Here is a 26,455-nt window from a genome sequence, read left to right as displayed (position 1 = left end):
CCCTCACCTGATCCCCCGGTTGGTCGGGGTGTAACGTCTGCCCGATCAGCCCTCTGCGGACGGCATTGCCAAACAGACTCCACACGAGTCTCATAGGACCGTTCTTCTAGCCTGACTACTGCTTACTCCTAAAGCAGTGCCAGGCGAGATCTGGGCACAGCAGGACTGAAGGCTGGGGACTCCCCTGGCTCAGCCCGGGGAGGCCCTGATGCCACAACAGACAGGGGTGTCAGGGGTGGCCCAAAGTGCAACCACCCTGCCTCGCAGCAAGATCCCAAAGGGTCAAGAGGAAGCGAGGCTTCTTATAGGATGCTTTAGCTTTTAAAAAACTGTAATGAATCGCGCCATAACAGAGGAGGCTTATTCCACGTTCTTTTGCCCATTTAAATACACGGTAACTTTTAAACGACATACTGCAGCCACCTCTCATCCTTTCTAGAATAAGCAAGACTCGAAATAAATACGTAGAAAGAGCGCAATGGCTCTCTTGCTGCCCATGATCAATCCTGAACAGAATGTGAGGTCCCGTGCCTGCACCCCTCCCCTACCCACACCCCCCACACACACACACCAGGCATATGGTAGCCTCCTGGGAATAAAAGCTTTCATATTCAGACAATCACCGGGACACTACTGAATGGAATGAAAAGTTCCCATGAATTTTTCCAGTAAGGACAAGAGACCTCAAAGAGACCTGACTGTCCCAACAGAAGGTGCTGAGCTCTGCCCACCCCCCTCCCCTGGGGAACCCAAGCCAAGGAGTTTGGGGAGCACCGTGCAGGGTACTCGGCCTGCTGACACATGGGGGAACCTTCCCACTCCTCCCTGTTCCCATGACTAATAGGTGACTTCAGTGACCCACATGGCAAAATCAAAGATGGGTCTTTCCAACATAACCACGAGGCAGAGGGGTAACACTGCCTACAGCACACAGCGGTGTAGACCAAACACACAGCTGCCCGAATGGAAAGTGGGAAAGACCAAGGGAGGCTTAACCTCCCGCAACACGCTCCCTCCCATGGATCCTGAGTCAGACTTGCCAGAAGCAAATGGGCACCTGCTAGGGATGTGAGAGGTGACCTGGAATCCCCGTAATTTTCTCGAGCCTAAAATGGAGAACGGTCTCTAGAAAGTTCTACCGCATGTAAAACTATGCCCGACAGGTAGCAGGTGCTCAGTCAATGTTCGGAGATGGTGATTAAGAACCTGCCGCCAGCAAAGAACCAACCAAGGAACTAGGCCCTCCCATCCGCCAGTCCCCATTACAGCAGGGTAGGGGCCAAGGGTCTCCATTTCTAACAAGCCCCTCGTCCACCCCCAACCCAGGATCCTCAGAAACACTTTGAGAAACTGATGCAGAAAAAAAAAAGTCACATGCCTGGGGAATGACAGAGCTGGGACTAGAGCCTGTGTCTCGATAACATTACACTTGATACTTCTCCTATGCCAGGAACATTATTGATTATGGATGGAGAGCAGGTATTTCCCACTAAGTGTTAGCAACCATCTGTAACAAATGCCTGCAGCTGGATGTGATTCAGAGTAAGCAAGACAACCTCAACATAGTTCTAAACTGCACTCCATAACTTATGTTCTTTGGAAGTGGCCGCTGGCCTGTTCCCGTGAGAAAAATGAACACAGAGCTTTCACTGGCTCTGTCCTCAGTGCTCTTACATCGTTCGCTTGGGCTCCTTCCATGACGACCTTCAGTGGAAAGCAAGAAGCATTTTCTATCCAGGCAACAGCAGAGGTTCCAGACACGATTCCTGGAGGTCACACTGGGGCCAGTGGTTCAAAGAGATGATTTCACTCCTTCCCAGCAGCCTATCCCATCCTACAAGCCGAGGCACTGAGAGTTCTTTGGGGGCAGGGACCCCAACTCACTCTGCTTCCAACAGATTCGAAATAAACCATCGCTGAGTCGTTGCTGAGCCCAACTTGAGTAATTCCAGTGGGCCTCCCCCGAGGCCACAGATGGCCGGTATTGGATGGAGAGTTTTTGGAGAGAAAAAGGGAATTCCATCACTCCTCTGGCCAGCCCCAGAATCTGCCTTAGGTTTCTGTTTCCCACCTCTGGGTGGTGGGCACCAGCGACGCCCATGTCTACGGGTTCCAGGGATGTCAAAGGTACACAGTGAGTCACAAATACCTGAGGCACAGCGGGTCACCTTGAACTTGTCATGCTTGAAGCTGACAGACAGCTCAGCAGAGCAACCTAAGAGGCCACATGGCAGGTTCAAATTTCGACTCTGACGGTTTCTGTTTTGTTCTGGTTTCTTCTGTTCTGTTGCTGTATGATGTCTGTTTTTGATCTCCCAACTTGATTCTTTGTTCGCAGGGTCTCCATCTCATCACGTTCTGGGTCTCCTCTGCAGCCACTGGCCGAGTGTCTTGTACATGGTGGGCCCCCCCAGCCCATCAGTGCTGCTCCCCTGGCGATGATGATGGGCAGCCCCCTGCCCCCCTGGCGGGCACCTCTTTGTGTCACTAAGCCGGAGCAGCTGGGAGGAGGGAGGGTGCCCCAGTTCAGAGGGGGCAGGAAGCATCTGGACCCACAGGCCCAGCCCCGCACAGACCCTCACCACGATGCCATCGGAAACGTCCCGGGTCTCCTGAGTCAGCCACAGCAGCTGTGATTCCTCCAGCGCATCCTCGGTGGGCTAACGACCCAAAGCCGCATCCCCCTCGTGTCTTTCCATCCACTGTCAGCTCACACCTTCCACCCTCCAGGGCGGGGCGGTGCCACTCTGCCCTCGCGCTGCCGTTCCTCCTTCGGCAGCTGCTTCCCGTCAGCTGAATCGGCCAGGGGTGTGCTGCTGTTTTCCCCTTTATCTGGTGTGCCTGAGGTACCCTCTCTCCTTCACCATGAGCCCTCCCTCCGCCTTCAGAGAGAAAGAAGGCTCCTGCTCCGTCGCTCCACCTCGCCCCAGGCTCAGCTCTTCCCAGAAAACACACGAGCCAGGCTCGGTCTCCACCAAGAAAGCCAACGAGGGGAGGACTGGCATTCCCAGCTCCCGGGGTGCTGGTCACCAAGGACGCCATCGTGTGCCTCATGCACCATCGGCGTGTACCACGCATGGCGCGGTGAGTCATCAATGTTCTAGGGCACAGCAGGCCACCTTCTGCCCGTCAGGCCTGAAGCTTAAAGCCCCAGCAGCAGATCTGGGTTCTGAGTCTGCCAATTCCTAGCTGTGTAACATTGGGCAAGTTACTTAACCTCTCTGTTTCTCCATCTAGAAATGAAGACCGTCACTTCCTCAGAATGTGGTGGTAAGAATTAAGTGAGATGCCTGGCACACGACAAATACTGTACTTTTAACAAAAGGGGATGCATTTATGTGCAGTGGCATTTGACATAGCTCATCTTCACTGCTGTCACTGCGCCCTTTTAAAACTCCTCTCATTACCTTATCCGCAGAGAAAACAACAAGTAAACAAGATGAACGCTCCTAGCAGCCTGCACCATGTAATTCCACTCAGGGGCTGGTTCTTTTGATCCCAGTTTCTGAATGTCACGAGTTAGGGCTCTTCCTAGAATTTCTGTCCCTCTTTTGACCCTCCCATCGGAGCCGAAATGCACTGGCAGAACATCTCAGCTCAAATCCGGGCTCAACACAGAGCAACAGGCTTGAGCTGCTCGCTCAGCTCACCTTCAGTCTGGTCAACTGTGGGGGGACCTGCCTGGGAGAAGAAACCGCTTTCTGCAAAGTAAAATAAGCTGACTTAGGTGCCCTGCCAAACCCCACCCCAGTCAAGGTTGACTCTTAATCACCGGAACTTTTTGGAGAGTGAGGAAGACATCCTCCCATCCTTTCCCAGGTCACTTAATCTTTTCTAGCAGTGCCCTGAGGTCAGTGAAGTAAAGGGTCTTTTCCAATCCCAACTGCTTGAATTTAAACAAATTCTGTCCACCAAACCTCAACTGTAATCACTAGCTTTGCAAACCACATACAAAAAAAAAGAACACAGCCTGATGGTTAAGCTCTGCACCCCAATTCCCACAGTCCTCTTGCTTTGGGCCGTTACACTTGTCCGGGGAGAGGTTTCCTCCACTCGAGAAGAAAGCCAAGAAAGCAACCAATGGAAGAAAAGCACCTCGTGTTCAGGTCGCAAATGCCACCCGGAGCCCAGCAAGTCGGTGAAGATGGGCTGCTAAGATTTCATTAAGCAGAAAGCATCTCTCTTTTCAAACTGCCAAGTCACACAGGCGAGCAATTAAGCAACTGAAAGGGAAGAAGGGAAAGGTTTCTTAAGGACCATTTAAAAATGCAAAGCACGTTATCTGTAACACCGGGCAGGGCACTTAATTAACTACGTGCCCCAAGTCAGCATCTAACCTGGCTTTCCTGACCACCAAGACTCCAGAGAGGTGGAGCTGGCCAGCCTGTGGGTGTGGGTGTCCCAGGGGTGTGGTGAAGGTGGGCGCTCACTGCCATAGAGCCAGTTAGAAGCAGGGGCAGGGCAGTCCCCCAGATCTGGGCTGTCCACCACTGGAGCCACCAGCGGAGACTTTTTCAATTTATTAAAATGGAATAAAATGTAAAATTCAGTTCCTCATTTGCACTGGCTGCATCTCACGTACACAATAGCCACATGGGGCCAGTGGCTTCCGCATTGGACAGCGCAGAACTGAATGTTTCCATCAGCACAGAAAGTTCTACTGGACAGCACCCCTTCCGATCACGAGACTCCCCAAGTTCTTTCCACTCCACCAGGGTTTGGGTCTCACTTTCACCGCAGGTATGCATCCATTAAGCACTGTGAAACTGGGTCAGTGGGACAGAACAGCTTTTCTTCTTAATGCAACAGCAGAGAATAGAAAATATCATGTCAATATCATGTGCTAATGACATAAGGGGAAGTGCCAGGTGATAAAACTTTTTCAATTTGATTCCATTTTATTTACATACACACACAAGCACATGTATGTTCTGCATATAGATATATTCATAGTTTTATATCTACTGGGCCACGATGTAAAATATATTTCTTCCTGTGGTCAGGGTCAGAAAAAGTTAGACCCTCTGCACCAGAGCATGCTCCTTGTTCGTCGATATTTGGGTGCTTTTATCCCCACTCACCTTCCCCTTTTCTGGATGACTCAGATCACGAGAGAGTGAGGTCGAGTGTCTGCTCCAGAGCTTTACACATGAGTTTTCCTCCAGACCTGATTTACCCTGTGTGCTCTTCCCTATTAATCCGTTTCCCCTGGGCACCAAGCCAAGACGCTGGAAGGCCCAGGCACTTGTCTGGGCTCCAGGGCCCACACGCGGGCGGGGGCAGGGGCAGGGTGGGCAGACAGACCCACAGCCAAGCCGACGCCGATTCTGTGGCTTGTGAAGTCCGGCTCTGCTACATTTACAGCCGAACAACGAACTGTCAGATCATCAACAGCAAAGATTAAGAAATGCCCAGAAATCACTCTTGCTCCCTTGGACCACACAGTCCTCCCACTGCAGCTGTAGTTCTGTTGTTCACAGAGGCCAAAAGAAACTAGAATACCCTTTCCCTCGTTGAGGTGGTTAATTTTATGCGCCAACTTGGCTAGGAAAGGATACCCAGATATTTGAGCAAACATTATTCTAGACGTTTCTGTGAAAGTATTTTTTAGATGAGATTAACATTTAAATCAGCAGACTCTAAGTGCATTATTCTCCATAATGTGAGTGGGCCTCATCTAATCAGTTGAAGACCCTGACTAGAAAAAGACTGATCTCCCCTTAAGAAGAGGGAATTTTGCCAGCAGACGGCCTTCAGATTTGAACTGCAAAACTGGCTCTTCTCTGGGTCTCCAGCCTGCTGTCCTGCCCTGCAGGTTTCAGACTTGCCAGTGTCTACAATTGCATAAACCAATTTCTTAAATCTTTCTCTCCCCCTCATTCATATACATACACAGGTGCACTTACATGCAGATTTTTTTCAATAGTAAATACTACAGTCACAATCCACAGTTGGTTGAATCCATGCAGGCTGCAGATACAGAGGAACTGTGGAGATGGAGGGCCGACTATATGTTACATGCAGATTTTCAACTCTGTGGAGAGTTGGCACCCCTAACCCTCACGTTGTTCAAGGGGCAACTGCATACACACACACAAACACACGAACACACATCCTGTTGGTCTGTTTCTCTGGAGAAAGAGAAGTCTCCCGAACTAATACACACTCAATATTCTGCCCCAAAGAAAAAACCCTCTTCATTGTTCAAGGCATTCTCTCAAATGCCACCTCCTCTGTGCAGCAACCCCTGATTTCCTCTGCCAACATAATTGCTGCTTCTTTTGTGCTCATTTCTGTAGTACGCTCCTTGGGCACATTTTTGCAAACATAATTCTTAACTAGCCTTGTACCATCGTTAAGATTTAGAATCTAAATCCTGTTATTCAAAGCCTGGTCCATGAACCAGCGGCATCAGCATCCCCTGGAAACTTGTCAGAAATGCAGAATCCCCACCCCAGACGTAGGGAACCAGAAACTGCCATTTTAACAAGATGCTCAGGTGGTTCATATCACATTAAAGTTTGAGAAGCCCTGTTTTAAACAAAGCTCCATAACTTTGAGGAGCTTTTAAAAATATCAATTGCTACCATCAGAGGCTCTGATGTAATTGGTCTGGGATGCAGGCTGGGCACCCAGGATGCTGAAAACCTTCCCAGGGGTTCCTACTGTGTAGCCAAGCTTGAGAACCATCATATAAAACAAACCCCTCATTTTTTTTTTTTTTTTAATCAGTCATCAATTTTATACACATCAGTGTATACATGTCAATTCCAATCACACAATTCATCACACCACCATCCCCACCCCACCACGGTTTTCCCCCCTTGGTGTCCATACGTTTGTTCTCTACATCTGTGTCTCAACTTTTGCCCTGCAAACCGGTTCATCTGTACCATTTTTCTAGGTTCCACATACATGCGTTAATATACAATATTTGTTTTTCTCTTTCTGACTTACTTCACTCTGTATGACAGTCTCTAGGTCCATCCACGTCTCAACAAATGACTCAATTTCGTTCCTTTTTATGGCTGAGTAATATTCCATTGTATATATGTACCACATCTTCTTTATCCATTCGTCTGTCGATGGGCATTTAGGTTGCTTCCATGACCTGGCTATTGTAAATAGTGCTGCAGTGAACATTGGGGTGCATGTGTCTTTTTGAATTATGGTTTTCTCTGGGTATATGCCCAGTAGTGGGATTGCTGGATCATATGGTAATTCTATTTTTAGTTTTTTAAGGAACCTCCATACTGTTCTCCATAGTGGCTGTATCAATTTACATTCCCACCAACAGTGCAAGAGGATTCCCTTTTCTCCACACCCTCTCCAGCATTTGTTGTTTGTAGATTTTCTGATGATGCCCATTCTAACTGGTGTGAGGTGATACCTCACTGTAGTTTTGATTTGCATTTCTCTAATAATTAGTGACGTTGAGCATCTTTTCATCAAACCCCTCATTTTATAAGAGGAATTGAGACCGGAAAAGTCAAGAGACGGTCAGGCTGCAAAGTGAGTTAGCAGCAGGAACCGGCCCCCCCACAAGGTTTCCTGTCTCCCTAAAAACGTAAAGGAAAGAGAAAAAGATCCATGTGCACTGTCAGCGAATTTAAAACGAAACCTGGATCATCCAACGCCCAGCGGACGCGAGACACTCTCATGACGCCAAGCAGCTCCTCTGTAAAGAGGAACCAGCGGGATCCTCTATGAACACAAAGAACCACTCAGTTTAGGCTGGATCTCAGGAACCCTTCCCATTTTTAATGACTGTCAAACATTGAAACCAAGTGTAAAATCAATGCTGGGAAAGATGGAGTCACCCTGGTCTAGGGTGACCCAAAAATGTCCTACGTAGACACAGATCCTGCCTCTACTGGCGCCTTTATCTTCCCCCGGCCCCTGATTCTTTGCTTACGTAATTCCTGTGGAAGGTACAAGATGATATTATTGTACTCCTTAGTGTTCCCATATGGCATGGATTTTTCATCTGAGTTGGGAGATAACCGGAAGAAAAGATGGGAGAAGTAAACAGAGCTATTTTCCTTTCAAACCCTCTCTGCGCTTATCTTTACGCCGACCAGGGGAAGCCCACTAATTCCTCTGCCAGGGTTATGATCCGTAACACCAGGTTTTCCACCCAGCTTATTCCCATCACGTGCTCTACCTTTTAGGAAGGGTGACTAAGGTGCAGAGGGCGCCCGTCTAGGGCGGACACCAGCGTGAAAAGTGGCTGCACCCAGAAGATTGCTCACAAATGACAGGGTGACATTCTCTATAACCGCCTGCTATAAACTGTCCCCAGAACAAGCTCTGGCCTGGAGTTGCTTGGAGGGAATATGCCTTTGATCTGCTGCTGACAGTGCAGTAGTTCTTCCTGGGCAAAACTACATCTTCCCTTAGTGCCATGGAGGACGATCTGCTTCACGAGGCACCTGCAGACAAAGCTAACCGAACCTAGTGCGCTGATACACTTGTGCCCAGAAATCACACCAAACCCGCTGAATTACTACCTTGACAGCTGGCAGTAGCAGCTACCCCTACAGATGTGCTCTCAGCAGTGATACTAAAGAAAAAAAAAGAAACCCACACCATCAAGGGCACAATGCACACGGGCGGGTGTGCATGCGCGCGTGCACACACACACACACACACACACACACACACACAGATGCGCACACAACTTAGGCTAACAGCCTTCCCACCAAGCCACACCGGTCGGGCCACTTTGCCCCCAGAACACATCTCCCTTGCAGATAAAGGGAAACTATCTTCCTGGTATAAAGGAGAGCTGTGTGAACTTGTGTAACAGATTTAAAAACAACAGGTCAGAGTAATCAACCATGACAGCGGGAGTAATGAAACAGCACTTAAAAATGTTTACCAAACTAAATCACTTTGCCCAATCAGTGCCATGCTTTTAAAGCAAGTTGTTGGAATAGATATACCAGGTGGGAACTCTTATAAACTTGACTCCGGCGCCTGCATTTTACAGTGAAGGTAATGAAAAGTCTAGAGAGGAGAGGTCACTCACCCAAGGTCACAGCTAATTAATTGTGCTGTCGGGATAAGAATGGCCTGTCCAGGCCCCCAGGCCAACACCCTCTGGCTGCACCACATCCCCACCAAAGCCCAGGAAGGAGTTCCAGAAGACAGTGACGCGTTTCCCTGAACAATGGTTCTGAAGCTGCTCACCGGCTACACCAGCACAGGTTTGGCTAAAGCGAAAATTTCCTGCAGAGAAAAGGGTAAGTGAAAACTGGAAATATTTCCACTGCACCATGCCTATATTTCTTTGGAGGGCTGAGGCCAAGAAGAGCTTCACTTCCCACCCCAGGGCAAAGTCAGGAGGCAGCAGAAAAGGATGGGGCTACCCCAGCTCTTTCCAGCAGCGTTTGGCCTTTGGCTGCACGAGGTTAGAATTACAAATAAATCACCCTAGAACCAAGGGACTACGGCTTCTCCCCAGATTCAGTCACTTCCAATTATCAACAACAGCAGAGCTTCTATACCTTCATACATCCACTTCCACTTCCTGGAAGACTGCCTTTCCCCTTCAGCCAATGCTGGGCTAATTTTTACACATCACAAACGTCTGCATGTGCCTGGAGACAGCTGTCCCAGATTCAAGGGATCTCAGAATATAAGAACTGGAGGGTCATTCCAACCAAACATTTTTTCCCATGTTACTGTCTCTTTCTGTTGAAAAAAAAAGAAATCAATGTATTTTTTCCATTAAGACTATATTTTTGAAAACTGAAAATCTAGAGAAGAAATAAAAATCCATAATCCCACAGCCCTGCGATGACCATCGTTAGGATTTTGGCTGATTACCTACCAGGCTTTAATTTTCTGGGCCTGTGTGTTTTAAACAAGGCTATCATCATCATATACAAATACTTCTGTATCCTTTTTCTTTACCTACCATTACATCATAAAAATTCCCCATATTGCTACAGTTTTCCTCTACACGATTCCAATGGTTATTTAGTATTTAATCAACTATATTTACCATATTTACCTAACTGCTTCCCTACTGTGGAACATTTATGTTTGTTTCTAGTGTTTCATAACGTAAATAAGACTTCACTGAACACTATTGTGTGTGCACGTGTTTTCATCGTTATTATTCGAGGTTATTTCCTCAGGAGAGCTTCCCAGAAGTCAACCTCCCATTTTTTTCATTGTTGGGGAAACACAGGCCCCGAGTGATTAAATGTCTGAGAAGGTGAAAAGAACAGGCTCTAGGGACCCGGCTTCCGTCCTGACTCAGCTGTCAACGATTAGCTGTGTGGCCACCAAGCTGCCAGTCAACTCCTCTGAGACTCAGTTTCCCTTGGGTGTTAGGGGATCGGTCCCTCCAAGGCATGTCACGGGGTCTCTGTCCCCCATTCCACACAGCCTCCCATGAGACACCAAATCACCGGCCCATCTCCCTTCTATCTGCCTGCTTTTCACACCAGCTGCTCAGGAGAATGACTTGATCGAAGCCCATCGTGAGACCAGACTCGTTTAAGCAGACGGGGCCACGCAGGCCAAGCCTACGACTTGCAAACTGCGACAGCCGCATTGGCTGTTTCTCCCCGTGCCCTGGTCCTTGGCACTGCTTGCTGAATCCAGGTCAGCTGTGGAATTCCACTGCCCTCCCTTCATACCTGAGTGAGCTGACCAGAGGGCAGTGTGACAACAGTACACACACCCAGGCCCGCGCTTGGGGACTTCCCAGAATTCAGCCGTGCAGGGGAGGGAGCTGGCCTGAGTCTCCTATCAGGGTTCTCCAGGACACTAAAGAGGCCACTGTACCTGCGACCATTAGTCACATCCCCCATGGGTCCCTGCAGGTGAAAACGTGGCCCTCAGCCCAGAACACACGGAACCGAGGGAGAACTACCTCGCTCCTGTTTCCACCTTGTCCACACAAGACTTTGCCATTTATTTTTGGCCTCTTTCAACAATGAGTTATAATCAGCAGAGAAAGGAAGACAATGAGACAACATTTTCTCAATCTCTCAACATCCTGTTTGACACGTGCAGTTCCCCAGCTAGTGTCCCCACAGTGATGGAATAGATGACGTGAGCTCCAGTTTAGTCACCATTTCCCCCTTTTCATACTACGTCTGCGAAAGCCCCATGGACTTTGTGCATATGGCGCACGGATTTTGCAGCATATTGTGCTGGAAAAAACACAAGCTTTGGAGTCAGGCAGTCCTACGTCAAATTCTGATTCCACTTCTCCTTAGCTGGGTGAACCTGACAAAATACCCTGTTTCACAGAATCTAAGCCACCACTGCCAAGACCTATGATGATTTTACTTACTACCAAGAAAGAAAAGCCACTGCCAATTAAACTATGACCTGACATCGATTATAAGTCAGGTCCCTATTTTAGATGTTGAAGTGTGGAAAAAAAAAAAATGTGTCTTAGAATCAATGATTGTGACATTTAACCTCTCTCCAATTAAACTTCTCACTTGTAAGATGGAGACGCTAAATGCCCACCGTGAAGCTTGGTTGTGAGGTGGGAATGAGGAGACACTTGTGCCTGACTCTGGACCTGGTATGAAGTACTCAGTAAAATGTTAGTTCCTCTTCTCATTCCAAAAGGGATGGGTAGGTTCTAGAGAGATTATAAGTTCTTTTCAGAATAGTTATCATATCTTATATGTCTTTGACCTCTTCTCACCCCCAATGACCAAGAACAATGCCACACACATTGTAGGCACTTAATAAATGGATTGTGAATACAAGTGTTGAACTAGTTTGAAAACTGATAAATACCCACTCAGGGAACCCCTGTTGGAGGGTGTGACCCCTGCAATCCCACTGGCTTCCCCAGCACCTGGAGGTGATGAGCACACCTGGCCGTGTCATCCTGGGTCACAGGGGCTGGAAAGGAGAAAAGCAAATCCCAGGTGCTTGGGTGCACAATACCCGTGGAACTCCCCCACGGGCAGGCTGTGGCCGGCGGCCCACTGCACTGGGGTCAGCACCCGTGGCTACGTCTCAGGTCCACAGACAAACGCGGCATTGTGGTACCCGCAGGCCTCGCGGGGAAAGCCGGGCTGCCTCTGTGCCCTCAATGTGAACGGCTGTGCGTACTAAGTCAGACAGGCTATGTCCCCAGGGGCTCTAAACCTGTCCCCAGGACTCCCTGAGAGCGACACTGTGCTGCGTACACAAATGTCCCATGTGGGTGGTGCTGGAAGGAACAAAAGTTCAAACAAGCAGAATCGTGTGGCATTGGTTTCTTTTTCCCCAAAATGTTTACACCTGCTGCTTTTTTCTCCTCTGGTGCCCCAGCTCTATTGGAAAAGGAGGAGAGACAGAGCAGAGAAAAAAAATCTCATTTTCCACCACCCACTTTCGATTATTCATAGTCTTGTAGGAGATGAGAGCGCTGCCAGTGACAAATTTAAATGACAAGTCTTCTAAAATCCTGACGTTGCCCTTGACTTCAGTCAAGATACATTCCGTGGGAGGCATGTGTGTGCTCACACCCTCACAAAGGCACTCACCAGCTCCCTCCAAGCTCCAATTAGCTGGAATTTCACAGACCCGATTCCCTAAGGAACACTCACACAGATGGGTATTGCTTTCACAAAGTTAATGGGACTTGAAGGGGGAAAAAAGCAATAATAATTACCAAAATAGTAATTACCTATTCGCTGAGGCTTCATGCTTGAGTGCCTGTGTAGCCTTTCCCCTCACAGGAAGGGAGGACGGAGGGAGGGGAGAGGAGGAATTGAGTCAGAACGTTCATTTCCCCCAGAGCTGCAGAGTGTTGGCCGTGGAGAGGGGAGGCAGGCGGTATTCTCCCCCATGCCCAGGCCCCAGAACCGGCAGGAAGTGTCCTCTTGGGTTCTCTCAGGATTAAGGGGCCTGAATCTAGTCCCTTCCCCCACTACCCCCAGGTGCAGACTTTTAAGTCCTTTGGCTTCTCCGTGCTTTGGGCTCTACATTGGCCAAAAGCAAGGAAAACCTCAGGGGGTTGCTGAGAGGCTAAGGAAGCATCTCTAGCGAGAGAAGCTGCATTCCTGACCTGGCATCACTCAGCCTCATCTGTGCCACCTGCTACCCAAAGCCCCTGGGAGGACCCCAAGGTGGGGCATAGTGTCACTTATCTGGTTGTGCGTTCCCGGCATTTAAAGGGGATTTTAGGAGACTTTCCACAGCACTTCTCCTTCTTATTAATAAGAGTCCTTACTAATAAATAGGGAAAGTGGTACCTACACGTCATTAAACATCCACTAACTACTTACGAGACTCCAATAACCCACACTATGGACTCCCTAGGATCCCAGTCCTGGAAAAAAAGGAAACACACCCAAAAGTTTGGATTTCTCAAAACTCCCTGTTTACATCAAGCATAAACGGCTGCTTTGTTCACAGCCGAACCCCAGCCTAGGGATGAGGGCTGTCCAATAGAAGTTTCTACAATGATGGAAACGTTCTATGCTGCAGTGTCCAGTATGGTAGCCTCCAGCTGGCCACATGTGGTTTTCGAGCACCTGAAATGTGGCTAGGGCAACTGAGGACCCGGATTCTTTCTTTTATTTAGTTTTAATTTATGTAAATTCATAGAGCCACGTATGGTTAGTCACTACTGCATTGCAAAGCATAGATCTAGAGAGTGCCTGGTATACAGCTGGCGCTCAATGAAGATCTGTTCAAGGGAAGAATGAATGGACGGTAGCTCACCACAATAAGTCCTGATTAAGCAGGATTCCCATGTTTTTTTTTGTTTTTTTGTTTTCTTTTTAAATTTTTTAATTTATTTTTGGCTGCGTTGGGTCTTCATTGCTGTGCGCAGGCTTTCTCTAATTTTGGCAAGCAGGGGCTACTCTTCGTTGTGATGCAAGGGCTTCTCATTGTAGTGGCCTCTCTTGTTGTGGAGCACGGGCTCTAGAGCGCAGGCTCAGTAGCTGTGGCACACGGGCTTAGTTGCTCCACAGCATGTGGAATCTTCCTAGACCAGGGCTTGAACCCGTGTTCCCTGGACTGGCAGGTGGATTCTTAACCACTGCGCCACCAGGGAAGTCCCCCCATGTTTTTTGAACACTCACTTTAAACAGATCCCTGTTTATGTCTACAACCTTCTGAGTTAGGTATGTTTATTATCTCTGTTTTACACATAAAGAAACAGAGGCTCAGGAGAGTTAAGTGGAGGACTCCCAGCCACGTAGAATGTGGCAAGGCCGAGACTCAACGCCAGGCCATAGGACGGGGCAGCCTCTTAAAACCAGTCAACTTTCCCCCTGATGACAAAAGCATCTGGATACCTCACTTTACTTTCTACAGATGACACCAAATTCAACATTTTTTTGGAAACCTGGAAAAGGAAAGAACTTTTCCTTATGAAATACAGCAATGAGTACGCAGCGTGTCATGGGTGGGGACCTTCTGAGAGCCCAGCCAGCGCTCTCACCTAGCAAGGCCCTGTTAACTGACTCCGGGTCCCAAGTCAAGAACTAACTATACATCCCGCCGCCGGGGCCGCTCCCTGAAACCACCTCCCACGCGGCGGTCTCCTCTGCCGAAGCCTCGCGGTCATCATCTCCACGAGCTCTCGCCTCCTAATGCTGCCGAGCACGTCCACCTCTCATGCACTGAGTGTCCTTCTCCAAGCACAGTCCTTCATCCCTTCTCACACAGTGACTCCCAGCCCCAGCCCGCCTCGCCCCTTGGACCACAAGGGCCTCGACCGTGTAACAGAAAGACGCCCACCGTCCGCCACAGCACGAAACCAGAACCTGAGCACGACCTATAATGGTCGACTGCAGGAAACATAATTTTTCCTCAGAGTGCTGCTACAGGGCCAGGTGGTTCCCTGAAGAGGATTTTACATCATAGAGGCTCCTACAACTCCCTTTCAGTTATTTAAATCCGACCCCCCTGCTTCTTGGTCCCCTATAAGCCCCACCTCCTCCAAAGGTTCTTCCCAAACCCTTCAGCCCTCAGGAATTCCTCTGTCTTCAGCTCTCAGGCAACATCCATTATCTGCAAGGCCACCTCCTCAGGGACCCAGGCTGCCTGAGGGGACGGGCGCTGGGGACCAGTGTGGCCTTTTCTCACAGGTGTTGTGCATTTTAGCTCTAACCTCAAACTCAAGCTCCTCCCTCATCAAACCAAAAGCTCATCAGTGAACCTGGGCCAGCCCTTCTAGAGGACAACATGGCAATACTTCACCCCCCTATTAGAGGAAGCCCCTTCCAAGTCTCACTCTGTTGCATCTCCCATTCCATCCACACAGCACTTTTTATGAAGAGAATTCTGTTCAAACATTTTCTCTACTTTTCCCCTTTGTTCTAGCACCCTTTACAGACTGGCACTGTCAAGCTACCCGGGTAGCCAACCCTTAACCCAATACTGATATTTTGGGGTTACTCAACTGCCTTAAGCAAACACTTCCTGCCATTGCAGTATAACGATTCATACTGTACTTAATCATATGTTTTGTTGCATTGCTGTGTGCTTGCGTACGCTTATCTTCTCTCAAGAACAAAGGCCATTCTTTAAAGGCCATTAAAGAAAAATAAATGAAGAAAAAAAAAAAGAGAGAGAAACACTCTCCAGACACTGGACAAAATAAGTAATTGAAAGGTCCTAGAGCACTTCTGAAAATCTTCACATTGGGAATGTCCCTCAAAGGGTGTTCTGTATCTCATCAGGGCCCAGGGCAACGCGGGAGGGCTAGTCGTCAGAATCCGCTCACATGATTGTCTCGCTCTTTTAAATAGTGAACCATTTCAATGACTATTTGGCAAAGCTAATTTCACTTGGGTTGGAGAATTAGTTCAGCTGTATCTAGTTCCAAAATCAAAAAGAGAGGTCTTTAAAACCCCCCAAAAACCTACCCCTAACTTAACAACGTAACAAAATCGTAAAACCACTGCTTCTAACTCAATAACAAGATGACAAACAACCCCATTTAAAAATGGTCAAGAGATTTGAACAGACATTTCACCAAGGAAGATATATGACTGGCTAATAAGCACATGAAAAGGTGCCCGACATTATTAGTCATTAGGAAACGCAAATCAAAATCATAATGAGATACCCCTATGCACTATCTATAATGGCTATAAGCAGGAAGACTGACAATATCAAGTGTGGATGATGATGTAGAGAAATCAGAATTCCCTACCTAGCCAGTAGGAATATAAAGTGGTACAGCTGCTTTGGAAAAGTTTGGCAGTTTCTTAAAAAATTAAATATACGTACTATATAACCCATCAATTTCACTCCCAGATATCTGTTCAAAAGAAATGAAAACATGGGTCTACAAAAGACTTGTAGGCAAATGTTCACAGCAGCATTATTCACAATAGCTAAAAACTGGAAACAATACAAATATCCATTGAATGGTGAATGGATAAATAAAATGTGTTCTAGCCATACAATGGAATATCACTTGGCAATAAAAAAAGAATAAATTTCTGGTACATGCAACAACAGAGACAAACATCGAAAACATGCTAGGTGAAAGAAGCCAGACTTAAAAGACTACATATTCTATGACTCCATTTATATGAAATTGCTAGGAAAGGCAAAATGTTAGAAACAAAAAGCAGGTCAGTGGTTGCCTGGGGCTAGGAGTGAGAACAGGGATTGGCCAAAAACAAGCATGAGGAAACTTTCGGAGATGTTGGAAGTATTCTAAAACTTTTTGTGGTGATACTTTCACAATCACATAAGTTTACTAAAAATCATGAAATCACTTACAGTGGGTAAATTTACAATATATAAAGCATATCTCAATTAAGCTGTTTTTTTTGGGTTTTTTTGTTTTTTAAAAAGCAATGCTAAAGCTGCAAACCAACTTAATTTTGGGCTTCAAAACTACAGTTTCAGTTTATGGATATTATGCTAACTACAAGAGCATCTCAATACCCTAAGGGCTATTATAGTTGGAAATTGGAAATTTAAAAAACAATTCATATCATTTTAATGTAAAGCTATTTTTCCACGTTTTTTCATACTCATTAACAATTCTCAAGGAAAGTCTAAACCCCAAGGCATCCCAGACTGGCCCAAACCTGAGAGACGAGCTCCCCCAAAGCCCTGCTGACAGGTGTAGAACCATCAGGGCGCGGGGTCAGCGTGGCTCTCAGCAGTGAATGTGGCTAAGTCTCTTTCCAACATTCCCTTTGGCTTGAGTCTGAAATAGAAAGAACCCCCCACCCCCCAGGTCTCCTGGCTTAGAGAACAATGTACAGCGAGTGCTCTGCTAGGGGCCCACACCCATCAGCTGAGCTCCCCAGAGCTGCTTCTCCACCAACAAGTCTCTCCAAGCCCATGTCTGTGTGACACGTCTGCCAGGTGTCTCATGGCCCAGCTTGCCTGGCCAGGTGGCCTTGATCCAGCCAAAATCTGTACTCGTCAGGATTCTCCAGAGAAACAGAACCAATAGGATATGTATACATAGAGAGGGGGGGTGAGGTTTATTTTTAAGGAATTGGCTCATGCCATGATGGGGCTCATGCCATGATGGGGACTGGCAATTTGCAGGACAGGCCAGCAGGCTGGAGACCCGGGAAGAGCTGACGTGGCAGTTTCCAGCAGGAAAGCAGCCTGGAAGCAGAAATCCTTCTTCCTCCGGGACCTCAGTCTTTCCTGGCTCCTTAGAGGTCCTAAGCTAATACTTGAACTCAAAGGGTCTCTGTCTCCTGGTGGTCCTCTGCTGGCACATGCCACACAGGAGGTGGCACTCAATAAGGCAGACGACCATTAAACTCCATGGAGTTGGTCACATTTATCTGCTCTCCCATCACCGACTTGCAACATATGCACACCCTCAATTTAATAATCCTAACAAGGTTGGCATCATCTCATCATGATGTATATTTTTCTCTCTGCTGTTTTACTACGGTCATTAGAAGAGCAGCAAAATGCCAAATGTGTATTTCACAAAGTAGACAAAGAACCTACGTAATCAAGAAATGTCCACATCTGTAAAGTCTTCACCCAAGTCTATGTTCTCATAATCAGCACCTTTGTGGAGCGTGGCCCAGCTCAGAATGACCACTCAATCCCTCCACCCCCACTGCCCTCCAGGAGAGTGGTCCCCCACATTGCGAGAGAATCTCCGAAAAGACTGAGCCGGGAGACAGCATCAGGCACAAGCAGGGACACCTGGGGGCGGGGAAGCAAGGCGAGGACTGCACTTTTCAGGTGGCTGAACCAGTAATATTTCTGTTTGGGAGCTACATGCGGACGGTGTTCTGCCTGTCACAGGAGCCCAGGAAGCAGAGGAGGTTGCTCTAAAGAGGGATGGGTGACGAGGGCGACACATGGAGAGGAGCAGAACACAAAATGGTAAAATTCCAGGAGCTCATGGTTTCCAGGTACTACTGAGACCCAGCTACATCCCGGCTCCGAGTTCCATGAGACAGCCCTGCATCCTTCCCACGGTGATGATAAAGCGTCACAGGAGGACGGTGAGTTCCTGGTAACACCATCAGCACTTTCTAGATCACGTATCTGGGAAGCAAGTACTAGATTTTCAGCCAAGACAGCACCTGAAGCTTGGCTTATGCATATTCCCTTTTTAAAATAAAAAAACTTTTAACTGTATTTTCTGAGTCTAGCAGAAAGGAATCGTCTCATCAGAAAAATGAGGGAAAATAAATCTTCAGAAGCACCATTTGGAATAGGCTAAATAACTGACCACAGTGGGAAGAAGCAGAACTAACATTTATTGAGTCTATGCAGACAACTAAAGGGGGGCCATGGACTAGGTCTTTATCTATCCCCCTCATTTTAACTGTCATATCAACTCTATATGATAGTATCTTTAGCTCCATTTTATTGATGAAAAAAAATGAGGCTCAGGAAGGACATTACCTCTCCCAAAGCCATACAGTTGTAAACTGCCAAATTTTCCCAGTTAGTTTTGTGTATCACCACATCTTAAATCATGATTGTCTTTGCTGGACCATGATTTCCCTGAATCAAAATATAGAACTAATTGCCTGTACATTACTTTCTCAATGAAACCCTTAAACCATGCTATTTACTTTCCCTTTTTTTGTTGTTCTTTCCCAGTTTCAGGTATCAAAATGTCCAACTTCTGCATTTGGCTTCTCCCTTCTCCAATATAAACTTCTGCAGAATTGTACGTTTGCAAAACCAGATACCATCAACAAAATAATCACTCACCCGAGCCTAATTTCAATTAGATAAAATGAGGCTGGTGATGCTTGACTTTTCCTAACAGTAAATAGAGTCATTTCTTTCATTTACATAATGCCCCAGAGCTTCCTCAACTCTAAACCAAATCAGTAGACCGAAATCATTTCTCTCCACGTTCAGGGGCGGACACTCGGAGAAAAATGCAATCACATTTACTACAGTCTTCAGACAGGCATAGATCGAGAACAGACTTGAAGGAAGAACAGGAAATGCAGGGTTTGCTGGAGTTTCAGATGGTGACTGTCAAGTCCAAATACACCATTTCGTTATCTGCAGCCCTGTCTCTGCTAGTGTAGCAACCATGACCAGTGCGGCCCCGTTTCCTTCCCGCTCTCTCAGGCCTGTCCCAGCAGTCCTCCTCAACCTTGAGCAATTTGCTGACACTGTGAAGTAGGGCAGAAAAGGACATAGCGCTCCCAGTCTGCAGCTAATGATGCCAAACAAGTTGGGGCAAGATCAGTGTGCAGCAAGGTCAAGGCTCACTGAAACTCTGCAGCCTTATTCACTATCCCCAAAGCGCCATCCATCCCCCAGAGAGACTTTCCCAAGGGAGCCTGCACTACTATCTCCAAAAACCAAGGCAGGGACCATGAAAACAGATGTCACCACATGACACACAAAGGCAACAGGTATTTTAACACAGCTCCCCTGCCAGGTGAACGACTCAAGGCTGTGGATGTCTTCTTTTCCCGAAGGCAGAGAGCCATCACGCCTCTGTGTCTGGCTGTGGCAGCATCTAAACCACCTGGGAGCTGGATGGAAATTCTGAATCTCAGGTCCCACCCTGGAATCTGCATTTTGACAAGATCCCCAGGTAATGCAACCACAAATTAAAGTTTGAGAGGTACTGTGCCATTGGATGCAGGACAAAAATGTTCTGTATTGACTGACACATCCTCTTGATAAGCCAAGCATTCATTCATTCCATGAAAAACATTCACTTGGCATTCAAGAAATATTTATAGGGCTTCCCTGGTGGCACAGTGGTTAAGAATCTGCCTGCCAATGCAGGGGACACGGGTTCGAGCCCTGGTCTGGGAAGATCCCACATGCCGCAGAGCAACTAAGCCCGTGTGCCACAACTACTGAGCCCATGCTCTAGAGCCCACGAGCCACAACTACTGAGCCCACGTGCCACAACTACTGAAGCCCATGCGCCTAGAGACCATGCTCCACAATGAGAAGCCACCGCAATGAGAAGCCTGCGCACCGCAATGAAGAGTAGCCCCCGCTCGCCGCAACTAGAGAAAGCCCACGTGCAGCAACGAAGACCCAATGCAGCCAAAAATAAAATAAATATATTTATTTAAAAAAAAAAAGAAATATTTATAGTGTGCCTATGAGGTGACTCAGTGCCTGGCACTGTCTAGGGGAGAAAAGGCAACTGGGTGAGCCAAGCAGACAAAGGCTCTACCCCCTCAAAGAACTTACATTCTAACTGGGGAGACAAATAACAAAGAGAAGAACAAGCAAACAAATGAAAGAGATTATCACCAACTGTGATAAAGAATTCACGTAGTCATTCTACGAGCACACGGGTGTGTGTGCAAAATGACATCTGCTCTCGATTATTCATTACAAGTTTGTATAAGCAAAAGGTTGGAAACAGGAGAAAATATGTGCAAACAAATCAACGGACAAAGGATTAATCTCCAAAATATATAAACAGCTCATGCAGCTCAATATTAAAAAAAACAAACAACCCAGTCAAAAAATGGGCAGAAGACCTAAATAGACATTTCTTCAAAGAAGACATACAGATGGCCAAGAGGCAAATAAAAAACTGCTCAACATCAGTAATTATTAGAGAAATGCATATCAAAATTACAATGAGGTATCACCTCACACGGTTAGAATGGCCATCATCAGAAAATCTACAAACAATAAATGCTGGAGAGGGTGTGGAGAAAAGGGAACCCTCTTGCACTGTTGGTGGGAATGTAAATTGATACAGCCCCTATGGAGAACAGTCTGGAGGTTCCTTAAAAAACTAAAAACAGAATTACCATATGACTCAGCAATCCCACTACTGGGCATATACCCAGAGAACACCATAATTCAAAAAGACACATGCACCCCAATGTTCATTGCAGCACTATTTACAATAGCCAGGTCATGGAAGCAACCTAAATGCCCATCGACAGATGAATGGATAAAGAAGTTGTGGTACATATATACAATGGAATATTACTCAGCCATAAAAAGGAACAAAATCAGGTCATTTGTAGAGATGTGGATGGACCTAGAGACTGTCATACAGAGTGAAGTAAGTCAGAAAGAGAGAAACAAATACCGTATATTAACGCATATATGTGGAATCTAGAAAAATAGTACAGATGAACCGGTTTGCAAGGCAGAAATAGAGACACAGATGTAGAGAACAAATGTATGGACACCAAGCGGGGAAAGGGGGAGGGGACGTGGTGGGATGAACTGGGAGATTGGGATTGACATATATACACTAATATGTATAAAATAGATAACTAATAAGAACCTGTTGTATAAAAAAATAAAATAAAACAAAAACAAAAGGTTGGAAACAACCTAAATGTTGAATAATAGGGAACTGTTTAAGTAAATTTTGGTTTATCCCATACAGTGAAATACTACGCAGCCAAAAATAGGAGCAAGGATACTTCTACATTCTGAGTTTTGAATATACATCTATGTGTATATATACACAAATTTTCCAGATCATATTGTTGCATGATGAAAGCAAAGTATATAACAGTTAAGTATAAGATGTTACTAACTGTGTGAAAAATATTTTTCAAATTCTCAACACACATATTCACCAGTCCATACTTAGAAAAGTCATCAAAAGGAGACAAAAAAACTTATAACCGTGATTGCCTCCAGTTGAAGGATGGGGCTGGGGAACACTTCCTCTTCACTGTGTACTATTTCAAGAAAAATAACGAGCACTTGAAACTTGTACCACGTGAATCTATAACCTATTTATAATAACTAAATAAAATCTACTTTTTAAGCAAATGCATTAAAGTAAGTGCAAGAAAAGGTGGAGGCACGCAGTGCTGAGACCACAGAAGGGTATGGGGGGGGGCGGGATTGAGGAAGGGGAAGGATTCTGGGAGGAGGTACCCCTGGGGCTGAGGCTGGGTGAACAGGCATCCACCACACACACGAGGCAGAAGGGTCCTCCTGACAGAGGCATGGACACATGGAGGAACAAGGGCCTTTCCAGGAAACACCTGCAGTTTGGTTTAGCTGAAGTGCATGGGGTTCCAGAACCACCAGCAGGACAGGAGGCTGGGCAGGCTCGTCAGAGGCCAGGTCTTGCCGGTCATGTCGAGGAGCTGGGGCTTTTCCTAGAAGTGATGAAATGGGGGAGCAGTAATGTGATCAGGTTTGCAGTTCTTCAAAGTAATTCTGGCAGCAGAGTGGAAGGTGGATAGAGGCGAGGGTGGCGAGGGGCAGACTGAAGCCTATTTCAGATGCGGTCAGGGCCTAGCTCCTTCTACGGAGGACGCAATGATGCAGAAGAGGGAACAGATACGAGAGGGATGAGGGGTTGGCATCAACCAGATTTGGGAACTGATTCCATGAGTGGGGTAGACACACAACAGAGGCTCCCTCCAACCATCTCACCTGGGCTGCCACTCTGAGAGAAGGAAGTGAGGCAAAGGAGCAAGTTTAGGGGAGGGGGGAGGAAGCAATGACTTGGGGGGAGACACATGTCCTTGAGCAATTCAACTCCAGCCTCATCTGTAAGATGGGGCAAACAGCTACCTTAGAGGATTATTTTAGTCAAGAAATGAAACATTTGGGCTTCCCTGGTGGCGCAGTGGTCGAGAATCTGCCTGCCAATGCAGGGGACACGGGTTCGAGCCCTGGTTTGGGAAGATCCCACGTGCCGCGGAGCAACTGGGCCCGTGAGCCACAATTACTGAGCCTGCACGTCTGGAGCCTGTGCTCTGCAACAAGAGAGGCCGCGACAGTGAGAGGCCCGCGCACGGCGATGAAGAGTGGCCCCCGCTCGCCGCAACTAGAGGAAGCCCTCGCACAGACACGAAGACCCAACACAGCAAAAATAAATAAATAAATAAATTTATTAAAAAAAAAAAAAGAAATGAAACATTTCATATAGAGCACTTACCACGTTGCACACAGTCGGTACATAACAAGAGGCAGCCCTGGATGCTGTAGAAATTATACATTGCAGAAAAGTCTCTCCAACAGAGAAATGCCTAGTTCGCTTAGAAAGGGATTTCAAGGAAATTTTTAGAAATCAAAGGAGGGTGTTGTGATTCAATTGACTGCAAGTTTTACGCCTCCATACTGGTCACAGCCCCTCACCTCGACAGGCCCATGACCAGTATGGATCCAGGGCCACAGATCTCTCACCACTGCTGGGCAAGCAACTCAAAGAAAGACAAGACGATGAGGCCAGGACTAGTCAAGGTTGGCTTGTTTCAATTCCAGGCAACCACTAATATCTACAAACCTCCAACGGCCAGACCGGCCCAATAACTGTTTGGGGTTTTTCACTTCCTGTGTCGTATGTGTTGAACCTCTAACTGTGACAGCACAGCACACCAAGATGACCGCCCCACCGGGTACTCGCAGGTACAATGGGAAGAAGAGCCATGTTTGGGGATTTTCCACTGAAGATGAAGCCTGGAACAGCCTACGGTCCAGCCACATCTAAATCCAAAGCCTCCACATTTCCTACAAGCAGAGACTACCTCAGAATCAGGTAGTCTGATTACCTGTGAAATCAGGAATTAAAAAAAAATTACAAAGCCCAAGACTTAGCATGAAAATATGAACAAACCCCTATTCCTCAGTCATGATGATTAAACCAAGGCTATTTCTTACGCCTCTGACACTTGGTTTTGAAAAGGTAACCCACCTCAGTCTTGTCAAGGAAAAAAAAACTCATAGGGGTTTCTGAAAACAAGAACAGAAGAAGTATCTAGAAAGGTATAATTTGTGCCACTTCCCCCAAAGCCAGAGCCCCCAAATGCTTTCATGTTTAAAGTACCAGAGATGGTCAGAAAACAGGAACATCCCTGTTTCCCAAATTGCCACCCTCCAGGAGACATGCTCTAGGGCTGCTCTGTGGTTCTGACCTGGAGGGCTGTGCTGGGGTGGGGCGGAATGTGACAACCAGGTCTTTCTGATGTGATAGGTCGTAAGCCCTCTAGCAGAGACCGGGCTCAAGACAGACCCGTCTTACATGAGTTGCCCTCATAGATTTATGCTATAAGATGGTGATCATCTACTGAATATGCACAGATCCACTGTGAGCACAGAGGTAAGCTACCGAACGTATATATTCGATCAAACAGAAAAGAAATATTGGCCAGAACCTAATGACATTCCATTCAAGGCCAAAGAAAGCAGGCAACAAAGGTCAGAAGCTTAATAAAATTAACATGAAAACGGACAGCCTTGGACGGTCTCCTTAGGAATCTGTCGGATGTCCCATCCGAGTCAACAACAGAATGGCCTGATGCAAGTGGTTTTCTAGGGAGAAAGAGTTCAACATCCTGGTCATAGTTCTCGGAAGATAGAATTAAAATATACGTACATGTCACCTACCCTAAATCCATGCCTGTTTTTAAAAATAAAACATCCTTTCCAAGATTGCATAAATTACCCTTGGTTTCTGTTCCTTCCCAGTTCTTGCCTTCTAACTCTTTTGCCTTCTAAGCTTTGTCTCTTTCCTGGCCAACAAAAAATTCCAACTTCCAAGGGTGGGCAATAACATTTTCTGGGGACCTAAGGAGTGAGCAGACTTCCTGGTTCGTGTGAGGACCGCTGATGGACAAAACATGCACTTCTTCCTCTGGGCACGGCAGGGACTCTGATACTCTGCTCTGAGATGGTCCAGTCAGCCTGGGTTAGGTGGGGGAACCCGACGGTGAAGGCTGGTAAGCTCACCCCCAACCGGCCTGTCACCAGGCCTAGGAACTATTCCTGCGGGGAATTAAGGTGGGACTATTGCATGCTTCCACGTGAAACTGGCAGCATGGGGCCTTTCCCCACACAAAGCATCCGTGCCTCTGGAACTACTGCTCTCATCCCCTAAAATTCTAAGATCCTACTCCAAATCTGCGCGGAAGACAATTCTTGGGGTGCCGCACTCGAAAGTTAACTCCCTCTGCTTTTATCAAATTAGTCTTTACTATCCTATGACCACCATCCCCCCCCCCGCCACGAAGACGTCCTAATAGATCCCCCGCCCCCATCCAACCACTCTCACCATCCTTGCTTTCAGCGAAGAGGAAATAATTCCAGCTAGTTGTCACATCTCTATAATCTGCCACTAAACTAACTCCCAGCAGGAAGAAAGAAACTATCCTAGCAGCGCGCCACAGCTGCTGACGGTCAGGCAGTCGATCGCCCCCAGGAAAACCCGAGACACGTGTGGGCCCTTTATTCCGGCGTTCCTGGGCGCGCACTCGCCTCTCGCAGGCGCGCACGCACGCACGCACACACTCGGGCACTGCACACTCAGCCGGCGACTTAGTTTTGTCTCCCTCAGAGCAGCCCGTCCCCAATCTTAAGAATTTCCTCAGCCTGGTCGACTTCCCCGGAACACACGCCGCCTCCTGCAGCCTGGGCGCCACGCGCGTGTGAAAGCGCGCCCAGGTGGTGGGGAAGCGTAGGTGTGGGGAAGGCGAAAGCTCCGAGTGGGATGTGGGATCTCAGGTGCCCGGGTCGGCGTAGATGCCATGTAAGCTTCCGGGATGAAGAGAGGGCGAGAGGAGAAAAGCAGCAGGGGATGAAAGGAGCGAGGCTGGGGATGGGGTGGGGGTGGGGGAGGGGTCGCTCACCCAGGGTCTTGACTGCAATCTGCCTGGTGAGGGGCGGCGGCAGGTTGATGCACACCAAGTCCACGTCCTGATGCAGCAGCACCTCGTCAATGCGGCTGGTGTAGAAGGGGACGCTCATCTCCTTGGCCAGCTCCTCCGCTTCCTCCTGCGTGCGGCCCCAGAGCGCCTTCACCGCGAAGCCCTCGTCTTTCAGCAGCGGGATGATGACACGGGCCGTGAGGCTGGTGCCGAACACGCCCACCCCGGGAAGCATGGCTGCTCCGGCCCGCCTGGTTCTGCTTTTAGCTCGGATCTCCGGTCGAACACGCGCACGCACAGCCCTCTAGCCAGTCCCGCAGCCGGCTCGCCGCGGTGCGCCGGCCGCCGTGCACCGGGCCAGGCGTCCGGGTGCCCAGAGCGCACCGAGCCGCAGGCGGAGCAGGCTCGGGCGCCTCAGTACGGTGACTGCTGCAGTGTCCGCCACG

At 47.7% G+C, this 26,455-nt stretch overlaps 1 protein-coding gene across 2 annotated transcripts in view; it reads right to left on the bottom strand.

Moving 5' to 3' along the window:
* GFOD1 (Gfo/Idh/MocA-like oxidoreductase domain containing 1) overlaps positions 1–26,244 on the bottom strand; it is a 109,736-nt gene extending 83,492 nt beyond the window's left edge. Inside the window, exon 1 of one of the 2 annotated variants that reach the window (XM_007173959.2) lies at positions 25,992–26,244. In XM_007173959.2, coding sequence (XP_007174021.1) covers positions 25,992–26,244 — 253 coding nt within the window. Of the gene's footprint in view, positions 1–25,417; positions 25,613–25,991 lie in introns of those variants that run through there. The other variant, XM_057554729.1, reaches the window with a different exon arrangement.
* Positions 26,245–26,455: the final 211 nt, after the last annotated feature.

Source organism: Balaenoptera acutorostrata, chromosome 10 (genome assembly GCF_949987535.1).
Source record: "Balaenoptera acutorostrata chromosome 10, mBalAcu1.1, whole genome shotgun sequence".
In the NCBI taxonomy this organism is placed as follows: Eukaryota; Metazoa; Chordata; class Mammalia; order Artiodactyla; family Balaenopteridae; genus Balaenoptera; species Balaenoptera acutorostrata.
Note: the sequence above shows the minus strand (reverse complement) of the source record. Positions and strands in the feature narration are given on the sequence as shown.